Here is an 18,767-nt window from a genome sequence, read left to right as displayed (position 1 = left end):
TCCTAATTATAAGAGTCAGTTGACTAATTTGAGGAGATTAAAAAAGTAAATTGAGTTAGTTATTTGTCCTAAATAGGTGTTGTCTTTCTTAAAATATCCTTGTTAATTAAATGTATTGACTAGAACTATTATTGTTAAAAAGGCTATTTTGAAAAAAAAAATAAATATAAGAAACAAAATGGATTAGGGTTTTATATTTAGGACCAAAATAAAAGTCAAACAAAGCCTTATACTACCTTCGGTCCTAATTATAAGACCCAGTTGACTTATTTGAGGAGATTAAGGAAGTAAGTTAAGTTAGTTATTGGTAATAAATAAGTGTTTTCATTCCTAAAATATCCTTGCTAATTAAGTGTATTGGCTAGAACTATCATTGTTAGAAGGATTATCTTGGAAAAGAATGCATAAATATGAGAGACAAAATGGATTGAGATCTTATAATTAGGACCAAATAAAAAATCAAACATCTTATATTAAAACCAGAGATAGTATTAAGCACTGGAAGTAGTATTATAAAAAGAGCAAGAACTATTTTGTTTTTTTAAATAAACTATCGGTGATGACAAAATATTAACGGAAACAAATTCTATTAGCGGGAAACTGAGTTGTTTTAACCGCCAACGCTAACGAGAATCGTTCGATCCTTCCTTCCCAAATTAAGTTTCTCTCTGCTCTCTCTCCCCCCCTCTCTCCTTCTCATGTCTTTCCCACTCCTAATAATCGGTGCAGCTTAGCGACCTATAGTCGCCGCCGCTTTCCAGCGACGGAAAAGCTGCACTCTTTTCTTCCATGGGGAAAAACCCTCCATCCCCGCCGTCCGAAATTGAGACGGCTCACGGAGGCCACAAGGGCCGGCCATCCCCTCCCTATGACGTTGAGACGGCTCACGGAGGCCGCATGGGCCGACCATCGCCTCCCCATGACGTTGAGACCGCTCACGGAGGCCGCAAGAGCAGATCGTCGCCTCCCTACGACGTTGAAACGGCCCATGGAGGTCGCCATGGCCAACCGTCGCCGTCATCTGATATGGAGACGAGACGCGGGCATCGAAAGAGCCGATCAGAAACCCCGCAACCAACACCGCGTTTTTCCCCACCGCTTCCGAAGCCGTGGTTCCCCTGGCTTGTGCCGCTCATATTTGTGGTTAATGTGGCACTGTTTTGGTATTCGATGTACTACAATGATTGCCCTGCAAAAATAGACAAAGATCGCAAATGCCTCCTCCCAGAATATTTGGGAAGGTTCTCTTTCCAACCATTCAAGGAGAATCCCCTCCTCGGACCTTCCACCAGCACGTGAGGACTAGTTCCCTCTCTCTCATTTCAATTTCTGCTTTAGATAGTTAGATGTACTCATAGGGAAATGGGGACTGCTTAATTTTCTTTAATAGGTTTTTGTTTCGTTCTCTTTAATTCCAACTGTTCAATATGAAGCTTTCCCAGAATGATATTTGTTGAACTCGAAGAATGAACAATCTCTGAATCTAGCTCAAAGGAGTGATGAAAATGGAAGAGAGGGAAAGGAATGATTAAAATATTGACATTGCATCTGTCTGCATATAAATCTTGATAAATTTCTAAGTTTGACTTATGCTCCTCACTAATCTCAAATTTACTCCCATCAAGCATATAAGTCGCCCTTAAGAAAGTTCAAAAGCAGGATTAATTGATATTCTTATCAGAATATTGTGGAGTTCATACTCACATCTACTAAGCTTATCAGCTAACAGTACCACTTGAACGACTGAAGTCAGGATTGCTCGTATTACTATAGTCTGCTTTGTCCTGCACAGAAAGTAAACTATAATGGATTTTCATAGCTCTTGTGTATAGAAAGATTAGTAGGTTTGACCCTTTGTTCAAACTTCTGCAGACTGCAAAATTTAGGAGCCCTACAAAAGGAATTAGTGGTGGAGGACAACGAAGGATGGCGCCTGATAACCTGCATGTTTCTTCATGCTGGTGTTATACATTTAGTCGCCAATATGTTTAGTCTCTTATCCATAGGAATCCGGCTTGAGCAGGAATTTGGATTCAGTAAGCATTTTGCTGAATTTTCCCATTGAATTTTTTGAAAGTCTATCAGTAAGTTCCCTGAATCCCCTTATGTGTTGCAGTTAGAATTGGATTATTATACACACTTTCTGGGTTCGCGGGAAGCTTAATATCAATGTTGCATTTGGAGGCATCTGCAAAACCAACCATATCAGTTGGTGCATCTGGTGCCCTTTTTGGACTCCTTGGGGCCATGCTTTCTGAGCTTCTAACGAACTGGACAATTTATGAAAATAAGGTAACCTATTCTGTATACTTAATTAATCCTGTTTGGAGGAGTATTTCGTGAGAAAACGAAATCTAACCTATTGTTTTCTTCAGTGTGCAGCTCTTATAACTCTTTTGGTCATTAGTGCCTTAAACTTGTCACTTGGATTTCTGCCTCGGGTTGACAATTCAGCTCATGTTGGAGGGTTCTCTTCAGGATTCCTTCTGGGGTTTGTTCTTTTAATGCGTCCTCAATATGGATATGTAAATCGTAAGCATATTCCTCCAGGATATGATGTCAAACGTAAATCCAAGTTCACCTTCTATCAATATCTCTTATTTGCCATGTCCTTAATCATCTTAATTGTTGGGTAAGGAACTAATCATCATTCTCTTTTCTTTGAACATTCACCATCATGAAAAATCAATTCAGCATTTGCTAGCTAGCCTGCCTCCTGAACTTGTTTTAACAAATTAAAGGCCGTGTATTTTGCTGGCAGATATGCGTATAGCTTAATTAAGCTATTCAAGAAATAGGCTATGGAGAAAAAGTTGAATGCTGGGAAGAGACTCAGAATGCTTTTTTCTTCAAAATTGCAAGTATTAATCCGGAATCTCCCTGTTCAGATGTGTATAAAAGAATACAAGTATTTAGGCCCCAAACTTGAATTTACATATAGATGCTTCGTAGTTTGGAACCTTTTTCCTGTTTTCTTTCTTCTGGTACATGCTTCTTCATATTATTCACAGAAGCAATATAAACAAAATCTGGACTTTTGAAGCTTGCACCAATTCTGAGATGATTTCGCGCGCTGTACAGTTAATTAGGGAAATGTCACCCCAGGCTCCTTCTATACTTTAATTGTGTTATGTTTTAGTTCCTTTAGTTTATTTTACAGTTTTTCATCCTTCTTATTCACTCTATCTCAATTCTCAAATAATATTAGTCCTTTTAGTTTGGAAAATAGTAAGACGGACCATGAGGTGGCCCAAATGATGTTGATTTTATTACTGACTTGAACTTAACACGATTAAGCCTATCAAATGAATAGGAAAAACATGCTTAGGTGAAACACACACACACACACACACACACATAATCTTGTCTGGTTTAAAATTGGGTCTGATTAAGTAGCATGTTTGCAAAGGAGTAGATAAAAGGGACGGAAAACAACAAAAATAAAATGGAAAGACTAAGAACAAAAAAACGAATAAAGTGCAGGGATCAAGAGTGTTATTGTCCCATCAAATTATTTGGCTTCCTATATAAAATAGGGGGGAATCTCTTTAGTTCTCTTTCCCAGATCTTTTGATCCCATGAAGTGATATGTTTTAACTGAATTAAGCATTAAAAATCAGAATTCCTTTCATTTCTTATTTGAGAAACAAATAGCAGGAGATTCAGAATAGATTTTGAGACGGATTCAGACAGTTAGATTTAAATTCAAATTGCAATATAATCGTGCATCCTACAATGTGACCGAACTTGGAAGAAAACAGATTTTTAGGGACCTTTGTTCTGTTTATATAAATATAAAGGGATAATTCTACCAAGTAAACCAACTTTTTGTTGCTATGTTAAAGAATTGATCTCCTTTCTACTTCCGGACCTTTTTTTTTTTGTGGTTTCGTTCAGAGAAAATGGAGATTTTGTTATGCCTAAGAGGCATGAACAATAAATAAATAATCAGTTGGCAAAACTTTTCTGCTTAAATACAAAATCACCTTCTCCTTTGATAAGTCATTTATTTTGGCAACCATAGCTTGATAAATCATCAATAAAAATTAGTCGCTGGTAAAAAAAAATTAATAAAAATTACTCATGTTTTGAAGTGTGTATTTAATTATACGTTGAAAACCATCAAAATTATGGGTTTGATGATCATATTTAGAAAATGAGTTTAATATTTATCATTGAAGAAGTAGTTTTAAATTTTTGGTCGTATTTGATCATACCAGGAAATAGGTAATACTCATCAACTAATATGGGAGATAATTAAGGGTTTTTTTAAATACTTTAATCCATTTTATTTCTTGCATTCATTATTTTTAAAAGCTAATTTATTTCATTTATAAACTAATACATAATATAAATCATGTCATACTCGTATTTATTAGAATTAAGTTATTTATTTATTTATTTATTTTTAATTCATACCAAACTAGTTTAAATTCCAATTTTAATGACGATTTAAAACAAAATCAGAATCTTTATTAATTTCTTTATAGGATTAAAAGGATGTTTATATGCAAGCTTGAGAAAACTCTGGTTTTTTTCATATACTTATCTCATACACTATAAAATTACTTCTAAAAAATTAATCCACACACCTGGATTTTATAATTATTGAACAACTTATCTGAATCATACAACAAAATATCATTTGACGGTAAGAAAGTTAGTTTATATGCTTATTGGTGAAATGAATATGGGAAAGAAATGATCCCAAAAAAATGCTTTTGAATGTCAAAATTTTAAATGAGTCTTGTTCACTATACCTTAATAATAATTAATAATATTTAAAAAGATAATATAGTTTTGTAGTTTGGGATTTTAAAATTTTTAAAGTTTTTTGTTTTGGATTTTTCCTATGGGAAACGGCCCCCTTTGCGTCCGGTCAATAAGTCCAGGCGTAGCCTCGAACCCAAAAATTTTTAAAAAAAAAAAATCCCTGCTGTCAGGAGAAGTTACACGGGGGCGAAGTGGAAGCAATTGGGAGGTTGATAAGAGGCAGAAATTGAAGAGCTGAATCAGAAGCGACTCAAAAATGGGTTGGATCGGCGAGACTATGGAATCCATTAAATCTCTTCAGATCCGCCAGGTCCTTACCCAGGCTGTTAGTCTCGGTTAGTTCCTTCTTGTTGCTTTCTCTGGGTGCGTGTGTCCCACCATGCTCGGAAAGATCATGAACTTCAATGATGAGGGTACATGAGGAAGTTAACAAGTTTGAAGCAATGAATGGGGAAAAGCTAGTTTTTGACATCCTGTTTACTTCGAATTGACTTTTTTTTTTCCTTGGTACCAATAAATGGAACAGGGAAATAACCCAACAAATTTAATCAAAATTAGACGTAAGGTTTGCCTGAGCAGCCTTCTGAATGTTTTCATTTCGTTATCATTTAATGCAGCTCGTTCTATAGTTTTTGCCTGTTACGTGCATTTTCGATAGAAAGAGGTTGTGGTGGTCAAGTATGGCATTCTTTACCAACACACCGGCTACATTATATTTATTGGCTGAAGAATTCCCTACTGCCCTCACTTTTTGTGTTGGTGTTTTCTATTATCCGAGTTCTGTTCTGATCAATCTATGACATTGTTATTTTGTCATTTATACTCGTTTTGGGTCAGGCATGATTGTTACATCTGCACTGATAATATGGAAGGCGCTGATGTGTTTCACTGGCAGTGAATCTCCTGTTGTGGTTGTTCTTTCTGGAAGCATGGAACCGGGATTTAAGAGGGTAAATCAATCGAATGCATGAACATATGTATATTGTATTTCGTGTGTCTTCTCTATCCTAATCAATACAAAATATAAAATTAAAATCATTTACTGCTGTGCAGTTACCATTTACTCTCAGTGTGCATGTCTGTTTTATTTCTTTTCATTTTCCCCGTGTTTCACACTGGAGGTTTGGCCTAGTTCTAGAAATATTTTGCTCATCTAATAGCAGGCACCAACAAGGAGAAGCTGCGTCTTATATGGACAGTTTGCCCATAAAATTGAACTGTTTGTTTGATCAGTTCACGAATGTCCTCTTATATCGTGTGCAGGGGGATATCCTATTTTTGCACATGACCCAAGATCCTATTCGTGCTGGGGAGATTGTGGTATTCAATGTAGATGTAAGTCCTTGATTAGTATTACTCTTTATTTTGCTTGCTTTGTATATTTATAATAGAATATTATGTGACAGACAGCTGTCTTTTTGTGACGTCATTAATTTTCTGATGCAACTGCTGTTACCAAGCCTTTAATTGTAATTACTCTTTATTCTATATCAATTTGTTCCTGCAAAACCCATTCTTTGTTGGTTCTATTTCGTTATTCCCTCTAGGAGATTTTTAATCAGTGGTCTGCTTTGAGAGCAGGTTTAAGCTCAGTATCTTAGCTCTCTATTTGGGCTTTGACTGAAAATTTAAGTTAATCTTATCTGGACATATCATTTACAATCATTTGTGAATCAATAATTGCTTATTACCTTCTTCAAATCTGTTTCTATATTCTTCTACTGCTGCCCTGTTTTTAACCCCTCTTGCTAATATCCTTGATTGTTTTTGTTTTTGTTTTTGTGTTTAGGGCCGTGAGATTCCAATTGTTCATCGTGTAATTAAGGTAAGCTCAACCTTCCTGCCATACTTTGAGCATTTATTTTGTGAAGTTTTTGGTTGAGTCTTAGTTTGGTGCAATGAGTTTCTCCTTGATCATAAATGTGACTGAGTTAGTTGTTCCGTGTACCTCAGCACATAATTGCCTCTTGACTCTATATGAGGTAGAATGCTTTTTTCTTCATGATTGTTGTTACAAAGATGTATAAATATTATTATTAGCATATTAATTGATTGTACTATTGCATCTAGCACACTACTTGGATCTATAAGCGTTAATTCAAACAGGGCATTACGGCTGGAAATTGAAATTATGGTCTATTGATAAAGATGAATACTGATAAAGTACCTGCAAAAAACTCAAATTATTTTTCCTGATGTGCTAAACTTTAACATTCTTAGAATGATTAAAGTAATAGTTTTTGTAAAATCACAGTACAAAGGAATGGTATATTGAGGAAGCTTTCCTTTATCAGCTATTGCATTCTACAACAGACTTGAGGGGCTGAAACTAAACTACTGAGCTGGCACATTTATGCTTCTTTTCAGCCTTGCTTTTGTGTGGGAATGTGATGGTTTGGGCCAAGCGTTAATCCAGCCTAAAAATCTTGCTCTAGAATAGGGATTGAGCAAAAGAGTTACTACCTCTAACGCTTGTGGAGATCATGCCAGAGTAGTGGAAGAGAAAGTGATGGCAAGGGTGTTATGAATGTGATGGTTTGGGTCTGATGGTTTATTGTGCTAATTTCTGTTTCAAACCTCCACTAGAATAGTGGAATAGTAGTTCTAACCGTAAGGAAAGAAGTTGACATACGCTTTGATTTTTACCCTCTTTTGTGTGGATTTGAGTCACTTGGCTCCGGGTCCTGGCAGTGTTATAGTCCTTAGCATCCCAAAAAAAAAAGTTTTCTTGAGACAGCAGTTTAGCACCCCACATTCCATTGGGTGTCTTGCCATTTTTACTTATCTCTACTTTTATCTAGGGCTTGTTATTGATAACATTCTCTGTGTCGACATGAGTTTGGGGTTCTTCATTTTGCCCCCTTTGAGGAAAGAAGAATGGTACTTCGGAAACTTTATTAAATATCCCTCTCTCGTGGCAGAGGAATGCTGTGATAACTTGTATGGTAGTTTATGACATTGTGGTCAGGATATTCCTTAAACTAATTTATCAGGAAATGTTCTCTTCAAACATTCTGAAAGCTTTGATTTTCTGAAACATTTACCTATTACCAGGTAGTTCATGATTATTGATATTCCATCTAATGGTTGATTATTTATAGGTTCATGAACGACAAGATACTAGGGAGGTTGATGTTCTCACAAAAGGTAGTGACTTGTTCATAACTAAGCGAATTTATTGAAAATACTGGAGGTGCTGTATACTGGTAACACCTATCTGACATGTGATGCGCATTTTTCATGCAAAAGATTGCATATAATGTGATTTGTTGTTTTGGTTGTCCTTTCAGGGGGCGCTGATTAGTTTCTAATATTACTCACCCTCTACATGTTTACTTCCTTTTGCAGGAGATAACAATAATGGGGATGACAGGCTTCTGTATGCTCATGGTCAGCTATGGCTGCAAAGGCACCACATTATGGGAAGAGCTGTTGGGTAAAATATATCTTCCTTCCTGTTACACTTGCTCTGTTATTTTTTTATTCATTTTAATCTTTATCTGTTTATCCATGTACTTCGACCAGCTGTTCCCTTCCTATTCGATCTTAAAGGCATATCCCAATCCTAGAGTGCATGAGAGAGGAATCCAACCTTAGACTGTTAAGGAGAAAGAGACTATACGTTCTTATTGGATGAGCTAACTCCTTTCCTTTGATACACTAGCGCTATTTGTTTGTAGACTTGTTCTGTAAATTTGTCGTGGAAAGCTATATCTTGCATGTTAGAGCAACCTTGAATTGTTGATTTGTACTGGAGTTATAAAGTTGTATGCCTTGGCTCTTTAGCTCTGCAACTAAGACCGGAGCATGACATTGAAGTTTCATCATTCTGGCCTAGGTACCATATGAAGGCTTAATTGTAGTTTTAACTTATAATTTGGACCTATTTACTTTTGAACTTCGGGAATTAGTGAATGCAGCTCTCAATCCCCCAAAATTACAAGCTCAATGCATTTTAGTCCTTTTGTCAAGTGATCACAATGTATGAAAGAACTAACTGGTAATGAATTTGTTATTTTCAAAATTCAACTTTTGCTTTAGCTGATTTCATTTTAATATAAGATTTATAGAAAAATTGTATTATTTATTAGTCATGTATAATATGATTCACTTCATATAAGATCTGATGGATTTTTTTTTTTAAAATACATTTAATTCTGATAGATCTTGATAGTGCTTAAATTTTTATTTCGCAGGTTCTTACCTTATGTTGGCTGGGTGACTATCATTATGACTGAAAAGCCTATCATCAAGGTGTCTTACCAGTGCCGATCCTCATTGAACTTGATTTATACTTGCTTATATATCGGAATTATGTAAATTTTGAATGGTCTGAAATTAGGTTCATGAAATTTCCCAGTTCGCTAACCTTGTTTGGTTTTGCTTGCAGTACATTCTAATTGGTGCTTTGGGTTTGCTGGTAATAACTTCAAAAGAATAAAAGATTGTTATTGTAAGCAGAGCCGGCACCTCCTTTAGGGTGTCAATGTCATATTGGATTATCCTTTGTATCATTTGACAACTTAATGTTATGAATTAATCCAAAGTAGTGAATTTTGACTTTTATTTTTGTCCTAATGTATGCCTTGATGGACTAATATTATTACCAATTTAAGGAACATGGAATGTCACATGCAGAGGAAGAATAAAAAATAATAACGAAACAAAGGATGTATCGTTATAACTATACAATATTAATAGAAATCGGTCAAATTATGATTCTTGATCCTACCATTTCTGCTTTACATTGTGCATATTCAACCTTTAATATTGGCTCGGGCTACCCCTAACACATGCTGCATTGCTGCTTCATTTTGCCCCTTGACAGAACTCTTCATATCCATTGGTGGAATCAGTGCCCTCCGTTAAAAAATTAATCATTCGGTCCTCATAATTTGGTTACAATTTAGTCCAGGTCTAGGTCATTCGATTCTTTTAAAGTTTTTATCATTTAATCTGTTGGTCACTGTGCTTCTAGAAAATTAAGACGTCTGCGTTGGCAAAAAAAGAAACAGAAAATTAAGATGCATGGAGACTAAAATAACTAGTAATACTTGAAACATTAAATTGCACCAAGTTAATAGTAAAGGATTAAATTGCAAGAGGCTAAAATTGTGAGAAGTTACTTCACTCCGCCAAAATTTGTGAGTTTCCTCCGAATAAGAATTGATATAATTAGTAAGAAATCAGTTTATAATTCATAAAATTGTAAATTCGATTCTCGCTGTTCCTGACAACAAAATCTGGTTTCACCTTTCAATTCTTGAAGTATCGTGTATGCTCTCAAAAAAAATAAAAACATCGTTTGATGTAAAAAAATTTTCCGATATGCATAAAATTAATTTTTTTAATTGTTTTTAAGGATCCCAAACGCCCCCAAAATCTAAACCAGTTCTTGGTGGAAGATGGGCAAATTAGCAATGACCTGGGTTTGAGAAACATTATGCAGCTGGCTTTGCTTGCCTGGGAACCTATGTGGCTATGTTCTAGTCCACGAGGTCCGCGCCTAGCGTCACTTCCGCCATTTTTTTGATACATCATCCCTTCCGCTTTTGGAGTGAGTAGATGTCTGAATCTTTGATGTGAGATTCTGCAAATACTCTGAAGTACTTAACGAAAGAGCTCATGTAAGAACAGCGTACAGCATTTGAGCTCACAAATGAATACAATATTCGAAGTTCAAACTTTTCCTCGTTCGTTGTTCAGTCCCAATGTCGAAAGCAATTCTTTCCCTAATCAAAACCCGTCGTCACAACGCAAAAAAGACCTCTTTTAACCCTATGGCCTTCACGCCTCGTATCAAGAAGCTTGTTTTCGACGCCATCGACATCCTTAGAACCCATGAGGAATGGGAAGATTCCCTCGAAACCCACTTCGCAGAATCCGGAATACTCGTTTCCGATGTTGCGCATTTCGTTTTGGATCGAGTACACAACGCAGAACTGGGTTTGAAGTTCTTTGATTGGGCTAACAGAAGACCGTACTCTTGTTCCCTAGACGGGACAGCATATTCTTCGCTTCTGAAACTTTTGGCGAGGTTTAGATTGTTTTCAGAGATTGAATTGGTGTTGAAGAACATGAAAGTGGAGAACATAAAGCCCACCCCTGAAACATTGAGCTTTATTATTTGGGCTTGCGGAGATTCTGGGTTGGCTGATAGGGCTCTCGAGTTAGTTCATACGACGCGTGAAATGCATAATTGTTATCCTAGTACCGTGGCTTGTAACTCATTGCTTCAAGCTTTAGTGAAACATGGGAAAGTAGAAATTGCACGTCAATTGTATGATGAAATGTCTGGAAGAGATGAGGGCGAAGGTACCATTGTGGATAACTATAGTACCTCTATCGTGGTGAAGGGCCTTTGCAATGAGGGAAAGGTTGAGGAAGGTCGGAAGTTGATTAAAGACAGATGGGGAAAGGATTGCGTACCAAATATTGTATTTTACAATACAATTATTGATGGTTACTGCAAGAATGGCAACCTGAATGGTGCAAACAGAGTTTTCAAGGAATTGAAATTGAAGGGATTTTTGCCCACATTAGAAACTTATGGGGCTATGATTTATGGATTTTGCAAGTCTGGGGAATTTGAAGCGGTTGATTTGCTTCTGACAGAAATGACTGAAAGGGGATTGAAAGTGAACGTGCAAGTGTATAATGAGATTATTGATGCTAAATACAAACATGGCTTGGTAGATGAAGCAGTTGACACGGCGAGAAGGATGATTGAGAATGGATGTAAACCAGATATTACAACTTACAATACTCTGATAAACTGTTCATGCAGGAGTGGGAGACTTAAGGAAGCTGATGACCTCCTTGAGCAGGCAAAAAAGAGAGGATTGGCGCCTAATAAGTTTAGTTATACTCCCCTCATGCATGCCTATTGCAGACAAGGGGATTATGTTAAGGCATCGAATATGCTTGTTAAGATTGCTGAAACAGGAGATCAGCCTGACTTGGTTTCTTATGGAGCTCTTATTCATGGAGCTGTTGTTGCAGGGGAAATAGATGGTGCGTTGATGATCCGAGAGAAGATGCTGGAAAAGGGAGTATTCCCTGATGCTCAAATTTACAATGTTCTGATGAGTGGCCTTTGTAAGAAAGGAAGGTTTCCTGCTGCCAAACTGCTATTATCGGAAATGCTTGAACAAAAAGTTCAACCTGATGCATACATTTATGCCACTTTGGTGGATGGTTTTATCAGAAATGGTGAACTTGACGAGGCAAAAAAAGTTTTTGAACTCACAATTGACAAGGGTGTGGACCTTGGAACAGTGGGATATAATGCCATGATTAAGGGTTTCTGTAAACTTGGAAACATGACAGACGCTCTATCATGCATCAATAGGATGAGAAAGGCGTGTCATGTTCCAGATGAATATACTTATTCAACAGTTATAGACGGATATGTGAAGCATCAAGACTCTGATAGTGCACTCAAGATCTTTGTCGTGATGCTGAAACAGAAATGTAAGATCAATGTGGTCACTTACACCACTTTGATCAACGGATTCTGCAGGAAGGCAGATTTGAGCAGAGCTGAAAATGCTTTCAGAGGCATGAACTCTTTTAATTTAGAACCTAATGTGGTCACATACACCATACTAATTGGGGGTTTTTGCAAGGTTGGTAAAATTGCAAAAGCAACGTCCTATTTTGAACTAATGCTGTTGAACAGGTGTCTTCCTAGTGATGCCACATTCCATTATCTGATAAATTGTTTAACAAATAATACAATTAGAGCAAGTTTTAATGAAGATGAGTCTAATGATAATGTCAAGTCCTTGATTTTGCATTTCTTTGCAAGGATGATTTCTGATGGATGGAACCGAATTGCTGCTGCTTATAATTCTATAATTATTTGTCTTTGTAAACATGGAATGATTGATACTGCTCTATCATTGCAAAACAAGATGCTGGCTAAGGGATTCCTTTGGGATTCTGTAATTTTCGCTGCTCTACTGCATGGCTTAGGCGTACAAGGTAGGTCAAATGAATGGAGGGGTATTATATCCTGTGATCTAGAAAAGATTGATCTCCGAACAGCTGTTGAGTACTCTCTGGAATTAGACAAATTTCTATACCAAAGGGTTTCAGAGGCTTCATATATTTTGCAGGCGTTGGTTGAAGATTCAAGGTTTTCTGATCAACAAAGCCAATACATCTCAAGGTTATAATGTCATAGGGAGCGAGGGTATTTTATGAACGAAAGAAATCAGTTTCCTTGGCAGAATAATGGACGTGATTGTATTTGATGAGGTTTCCATTTGCTTCAGGAAATTGAGAAATATGGCCCTTTCAGGATCCTCATATACTTGATGATGGTACTCTATCAGAGATTGTGCCAATAATCCCAGTTGATAAACATTTGACGAACATACCTTTGATGGACTGACAGGTTTTTGACATTGTTTGTTCTCCAATAATTCAAAACACCAAGAAAGCTGCCAGCAACAGCAAAGAAATATTAAATCTGTTTTGTCTTGTGCAGGTAGTTTATTCATATACATACTAAATTAGTCTGCTTCATTCCCTTTACCAGTTTTGCCCTTCTAGAGAATAATTACACTGATTATCGAGGTTGACATTGAACATAACCCTTGTTTGTCTGTCACTTATTTGCTCAATTCTTCTATATTTAAATTTCCATATCAGGATTAAAATTCATCATTTGTCTTTATTTATTTTTATTTTCTCAGATAATCACCACTACCATATCATGATTACGTCACGAAAATTGGTTTGTAAACTTTCCGTTAGAAGGATCCAGGAAGGTCATATATGCTTAAATGTCCACTACGACTTTGTCAATGCAACAAGATTGCAGCCCTCAAGTTATCTAGGGAACGCATTTCCTTTGCCAAGCAAAATCTGATGTGGGAAAAACTGTGTTTTTTTCCTTTTCTTCGACACTTCAGCAAATTGATCCTGTTCCTGGCCAAGCTGTGCCTCTTTCTTTGCTACCGAAGTGAACAAGTTATCAGGTATGTCTCTATTTGACGAAGTACATTGGAATTGGTTTGCTGGTAGTAGTAGCCTGGCACAATGAGTTTGCCCTGAAGGGTTGTGCGTTTTTTCCAGGTTTGCCACAGTTGATGTTTTCTATGGTGGGGTCAATACAAAGGTTCACAAAGAACTGCAAAAAAAAAAAATAATAATAAATAAAATGAACGCCCACCTTCTTGTCGTTTGGACACCTTGGAGGATATTGCTGTGGCTACAGATGAAGACCTTGGATTAAAGTACACGAGACATTTTGTTATTGTCTTGATTAGTTTGACCAGGTGCTTGTGTCACTTGGCATCTCTTCCCTTCTTTGTGAATTGACTCTGTTCGGGTGCATGTTGGTTTTGAGCTTGGATTCAAAGCCCTAATAATTTTATATCATTTCTGGATATAGAAAAAGGATTACATAATATCTTATTTGTTTATTCATATTTGTGAAATATATCTCCTTTGATCTTCGCAGATTTGAGAAGAGATGTGAACGAAATTTTTTTAAGGCTCATGATAAAAGCAAGTGATGTTTTCAGCTTATACTCATCGAAGAAATCCACCCTGTTGAGGTGATAATTCCAAATGTATGTCAATGTCATATATTGTGTAAAATAATTTAATAAATGATTCATTTTATAACTTGCATTCATATATTTTATATTATATATTGATGCAGGCTCACATTTTTTTTTTTTTTGGCGAAGCAGGTTCTAAGTATGATCATTAGATCATAGAGAGTATCATTAGCCATCTAACAAGGGTCTTTTCAACAAAATTAATCATGTTAGTAAGAAATTGGAATATTATTTTCACATGCCATTTATAAGGAAGTCAATGAATGTATTAACTAGCCACTGACGTTAGTATTTCACTTTCTGTTAGCCTTCATGTGGGCTATCGCACATTAATGGATATCGATAAATAGAAAGTACAACTCACTTTAATTTTGTATGTTTAACATTTCAATTGAAAAAATAATAAAACAAAATGATTTTCCATAAAGGGAATGCATCATATCATCACATGCAACCAAGTGTCATCCTTAAAACCGAATTACAGTATCTGTTACGAGTCCGAGCATTATTCTTTCTTCTTTATCTTTGACTTAATACTAGCAACAAACTTAACAACTGGTATGCTCTGCCGTGTTTTAACGTCTACGGGATTTGACTTAAGAATAATAATTCCTAGTGACTAAAAACGATGGTACAAATTTTAAATTTTACAACCACATATATACACAGATATACATATAAAGGCATTTGATGATTTAAATAATACTCTCAAAGTCTTTTTATAAGGACAAATTGTTTAACTACTATGAATCGAGAAAGTTCAATAAAAATCATTAGTTAGAAAAGTCTGATTAATTACTGGAAGTTTTATAGTTGGTTTAGGTATACTAAATTAAAAATTAACAATTTCAACAAAATATATTATAAAATGTTATATTAGGAAAATTCTTACGAGAAGGACTGAGAGCAATCATTGAACTAATTCGACACCTTTTCACGGCTTCGGAGCTGTTATCACCAGATGTCAGAAGACTGACTACAATTGGCAAAATGAGAGCTGATATTTGCTGAAAGCCAAGTGTCATCACTTCTTAAAAACACAACAACGCATCCTCGCTATGAATAATGAAAAAGTGATCTCAACAGACAGCAAGAGGAATGAAGGATAGAGAACACAAAAACCTTTTCTAGGGGTAAAAAGGAAAAAAGAACAGAGAGAGAGAGAGAGAGAGAGAGAGAGAGAGAGATTTGGAACTAAATGTTCCAGGCTAGTCTGAAATGAATTCTATGGTTAGCTACTACATCCTAAGAACAAAAATGCAAGTCATCACACAACATATCTTCACCAGATTCAGGGGAGCGTTTAACCCTCTTCATGCGCCCTGCTCCTCAATCTCTCCATTTTCACCATCTTCAGCAGCCGCGGCGGCCATCAATTCATCAAAGTTTTCGGTCTTCCCAAGTAATATTTCAATCTATAACAAGTTACAGTAAATGTCAGACTTTGATACAAAACCCAAGACTATTCAATCAGGACGACTAGGACATCCCAAAAGGATATGTTCTGGGGACAGCAACTTGTGTTTCCATCCTTACCTTGGCCTTCTGGACGGGTCTGCCTCTAGAATCATCCTTTATGTCAACAGTTGATGTCATGATTTCTGCATTATGATTCATTCACGAGTCAAATTCATTTTCCCAACCCTTTCCCATGAGGCTGATCAAAATGAGAGAGGAATGAGAGTAAAATTTCCCAAATAAGGAGGTGAAAAAGATAGTCCCTTACTCTTTTCAACAGCAAGCCCGTTGTTTTTCAAAATTTCAGCAACAGTAACCACTGTGGCAATAGCTGAAAATAAAAAGCAAAAAATAAATTAGAAAACATCTTGAGACATAGGGATGCTGGGGACAAAGATAATGCCAGAAAGGGGGAAAAAAAACACATCTCATTTTTGCAATGTTGTTTTACTGCCCCTAGGAAGCAAATGAACCGTCTGAATAAACAGGAGGAAGGAAGCAGATATATAATTAAAAACATTAGGCCTAGTGAGCTTCAGCCTTGAGCTTAAATAGGCATATGACAGGATACTCAAATCTAATTCCCTTTACTTATCTGCAACTCAATATAGAGAGCGTGTAAAACAATATAAGGATGATAGAGCCCACCAAACAAAATAAGGATAACAAGGAGGAAATGAAAACAATCAGTGTTAATCATGTCTAGGGTCTAGACTCTCACCCTAGATTCAATATCGACTTTCATTTGCTCCATTTTCTTTTCCTTGTCGTTTTTTTCCCCAAAAGAGCCATAATGCCATATAGGCAAAACACTACTTCATGAATTCATCATCTTTTTAAAAGTTGATTTTAAGCAAAACGATTTTTCTTTCACATTACATACGCAATAAATTTACAATATTTCCAGCAGTACTAATCATTAAATTTTCTTCACATCCAATGCCATTTCAAGAATAAACTTTTTCACATTTAGAAACATCAAATACTTGTACGGTAATGTCAGCTTTACTCCACCAGCCCTTAAACATTTGAACATAGTCCCAATTAGCAATTACAAATTTACTGTTGAGCTGGCATTCTTGTTCCCGTCACACATCCATCTGTTTTCATTTCCTTCAAAGCCCAGACACGCATGCTAAGTCTACATTCTAAAATAATTTCATTAAACGGAGCAGCTTTTAAAGTCATTATTTTAAAATTTGATCAATAAGCCAAGTGAAGAAGGAATGGGAAGAGGGAAACACCTTAGCAAGTTCTCCACTTCTTCCTTCCTAAGATCTGATATATACTTATCAATCAAAGCGTACTAGCCATATTCTGAATCTGTAAGTAACATGCTTTGATCACTTAAAAGGACATATTCATATTACTAACGACGTATTCCCAATATTCTCAACATCCGCATTCAGCACAAACATCTTATGACTTCTAATTCTCCCCCCCCCCCCCCAATTTAGAGGGGCAGACACTAATGGCTGAGGTTGGTTATAAGCGAGATTGAACCCTCAAATTCCTACTTGTAAGCTTTCATCCACTGGCCTACAAAGCCATTGGCAATGACTTCCAATACTAATGCTCCAAAAGGTGACGTGCAGCAAAATAGAAAAGGAAAAAACAGAAAGAGCGAACGGTGGCCAAAAGAATATAAAAAGAATCATTTAGTTAAGATTTGATACCCATTCCAAGTGCTGACAACTCGACCTCATTGTGTTGTTGCATATACCTCTGCAATGAAAAAGAAGTTACAGCCCAGCTAAAGAAAGCCAATGTATCCAATAAATGACTTAACAATACAAAAGCGTTCAATGTTTCCGAACAAAATGATAAATTGCTTTAAACACAGCTCTTTTAAGAAGGAAGATAATTGAGCGTTTATCCTTCATCCAACCACCAAGATTGAAAGATACTAAATCTCGACAGTCGAACTACGATTTGGAGGAAAGGAAACTTCCAGAAAAAATAACACCATTTTTAACCCTCCTGAAAATAAAATAAAAATAAAAAGTACCGACAAAAGCTGAAGATGCGCAGCTAACCTTCGCCAAATTAACGTAGAAGAAGAGGGGCTTTTTGGTATTAGAGACTTGGATACGATTCTTTTTGTACGAATCTGAAATATTGATGTTGTTTACACCCTCCGTGATGGCTTCCATTGCCGTGAACACAAATTGATGAACTTCAGAACCCTAACCTCTCTGCAGGCTTCTGAATATGCAAACCACACGAACTGCAGCCGGGGGAGGGGCCAAGGACGAAGCATAAGGCACAAAGTGGTCCTCTATATGGACCGGGCCTGAACTAGTTCTCGGCCCATAATCTCATTCCTCAGGCCCACTAAAAGATTTAAAAAATTAGTTACATTCCTCTATCTTATTATAAATTTTACATATATTTAACTTAATAGCTAATTCAGGAGTATTAAATTTAGTTTTAGATATAAGGAATTAATTTATTTTTGTCTCATAAATATATAGATTTTGTCCAAAACTCCATTAATTACACATATTAAGAATTCCTTATCAAGATGTAGTTTCAATGTAAATAATTAGAAAGGACAGCTTGGAAAAATTTATATTTATTATAAATAATTAGCTTAAATAAATTTTTTAATATTTTTAAATTAGTTATTGAAATCTATATTAATAACAGGAAGTGATATTTCATTATGTTGACTGATAGATACTGATATGAATTTCAAAAAAAAAAATTTAAATAGTGCATTTTATTTTATTTTTTTATTCACACACTCGTTATACCTTTATTAAAGGTTTAAACTCACAACCTTGCCTTAAAAAAAAAATTTAAGGCATGTGTTTGATGTCATTGAGATATAAAACCCTAATCATTTTTAATAGTTAGAATTAGAATTTTAGTTCCTGATACAACTTTTTATTAAATCAAATGCTGGGGGCGTATTAATTTTTGCCAGGAATGGATTTTTTTTCAGGGGGTGGCCCCCAT

At 36.0% G+C, this 18,767-nt stretch overlaps 4 protein-coding genes across 6 annotated transcripts; 3 read left to right on the top strand and 1 right to left on the bottom strand.

Moving 5' to 3' along the window:
* The first annotated feature begins 680 nt into the window (after positions 1–680).
* LOC114735640 (RHOMBOID-like protein 5) lies at positions 681–3,123 on the top strand. Of its 3 annotated transcripts, XM_028923339.1 has the most exons (6): positions 683–841; positions 893–1,295; positions 1,873–2,036; positions 2,117–2,292; positions 2,376–2,632; positions 2,762–3,123. In XM_028923339.1, the coding sequence occupies exons 1-6, from the start codon at positions 790–792 to the stop codon at positions 2,796–2,798; spliced, it is 1,089 nt and encodes a 362-aa protein (XP_028779172.1). In that variant the 5' UTR covers positions 683–789; the 3' UTR covers positions 2,799–3,123. The 3 variants fall into 3 exon arrangements, with proteins under 3 accessions (XP_028779171.1, XP_028779170.1, XP_028779172.1); XM_028923337.1 differs by having other exon boundaries at positions 682–1,295; XM_028923338.1 differs by lacking the exon at positions 2,762–3,123 and having other exon boundaries at positions 681–1,295; positions 2,376–2,636.
* A 1,806-nt stretch (positions 3,124–4,929) lies between these two features.
* LOC114735637 (signal peptidase complex catalytic subunit SEC11A-like) lies at positions 4,930–9,343 on the top strand. The gene is made up of 8 exons (XM_028923335.1): positions 4,930–5,108; positions 5,611–5,723; positions 6,037–6,108; positions 6,563–6,598; positions 7,875–7,920; positions 8,122–8,209; positions 8,970–9,027; positions 9,164–9,343. Exons 1-8 carry the CDS (start codon positions 5,030–5,032, stop codon positions 9,212–9,214), a joined length of 543 nt encoding a protein of 180 aa, XP_028779168.1. The 5' UTR covers positions 4,930–5,029; the 3' UTR covers positions 9,215–9,343.
* A 1,024-nt stretch (positions 9,344–10,367) lies between these two features.
* LOC114735629 (pentatricopeptide repeat-containing protein At1g52620) lies at positions 10,368–14,244 on the top strand. Its single transcript, XM_028923326.1, has 3 exons — positions 10,368–13,267; positions 13,476–13,760; positions 13,858–14,244. Exon 1 carries the CDS (start codon positions 10,485–10,487, stop codon positions 12,951–12,953), a length of 2,469 nt encoding a protein of 822 aa, XP_028779159.1. The 5' UTR covers positions 10,368–10,484; the 3' UTR covers positions 12,954–13,267; positions 13,476–13,760; positions 13,858–14,244.
* Positions 14,245–15,236: 992 nt separating this feature from the next.
* Positions 15,237–18,021, bottom strand: LOC114735643 (uncharacterized protein At2g34160). Its single transcript, XM_028923342.1, has 5 exons — positions 17,843–18,021; positions 17,483–17,531; positions 16,075–16,137; positions 15,885–15,949; positions 15,237–15,763 (listed from the first exon to the last, which is right to left on the bottom strand). Exons 1-5 carry the CDS (start codon positions 17,957–17,959, stop codon positions 15,662–15,664), a joined length of 396 nt encoding a protein of 131 aa, XP_028779175.1. The 5' UTR covers positions 17,960–18,021; the 3' UTR covers positions 15,237–15,661.
* Positions 18,022–18,767: the final 746 nt, after the last annotated feature.

Source organism: Neltuma alba, unplaced genomic scaffold, assembly GCF_004799145.2.
Source record: "Neltuma alba isolate B1F8T4 unplaced genomic scaffold, ASM479914v2 tig00013242_pilon, whole genome shotgun sequence".
NCBI classification, from domain to species: Eukaryota; Viridiplantae; Streptophyta; class Magnoliopsida; order Fabales; family Fabaceae; genus Neltuma; species Neltuma alba.
This window is presented reverse-complemented; position numbering and strand designations above follow the sequence as displayed.

Bases quoted from the DNA above. Each gene is read 5' to 3' on its own strand.
- LOC114735643 (XM_028923342.1), bottom strand. From the start codon at position 17,959: ATGGAAGCCATCACGGAGGGTGTAAACAACATCAATATTTCAGATTCG. The intron at 15,950-16,074 runs GTAAGGGACTAT...ATCATAATGCAG, and splicing joins CGGGCTTGCTGTTGAAAAGA to AAATCATGACATCAACTGTT. The intron at 15,764-15,884 runs GTAAGGATGGAA...AACTTGTTATAG, and splicing joins GACCCGTCCAGAAGGCCAAG to ATTGAAATATTACTTGGGAA.
- LOC114735637 (XM_028923335.1), top strand. From the start codon at position 5,030: ATGGGTTGGATCGGCGAGACTATGGAATCCATTAAATCTCTTCAGATC. The intron at 6,109-6,562 runs GTAAGTCCTTGA...TTTTGTGTTTAG, and splicing joins TTGTGGTATTCAATGTAGAT to GGCCGTGAGATTCCAATTGT. The intron at 7,921-8,121 runs GTAGTGACTTGT...TTCCTTTTGCAG, and splicing joins GGTTGATGTTCTCACAAAAG to GAGATAACAATAATGGGGAT.
- LOC114735640 (XM_028923337.1), top strand. From the start codon at position 790: ATGGGGAAAAACCCTCCATCCCCGCCGTCCGAAATTGAGACGGCTCAC. The intron at 2,037-2,116 runs GTAAGCATTTTG...TATGTGTTGCAG, and splicing joins TGAGCAGGAATTTGGATTCA to TTAGAATTGGATTATTATAC. The intron at 2,293-2,375 runs GTAACCTATTCT...TGTTTTCTTCAG, and splicing joins GGACAATTTATGAAAATAAG to TGTGCAGCTCTTATAACTCT.
- LOC114735629 (XM_028923326.1), top strand. From the start codon at position 10,485: ATGTCGAAAGCAATTCTTTCCCTAATCAAAACCCGTCGTCACAACGCA.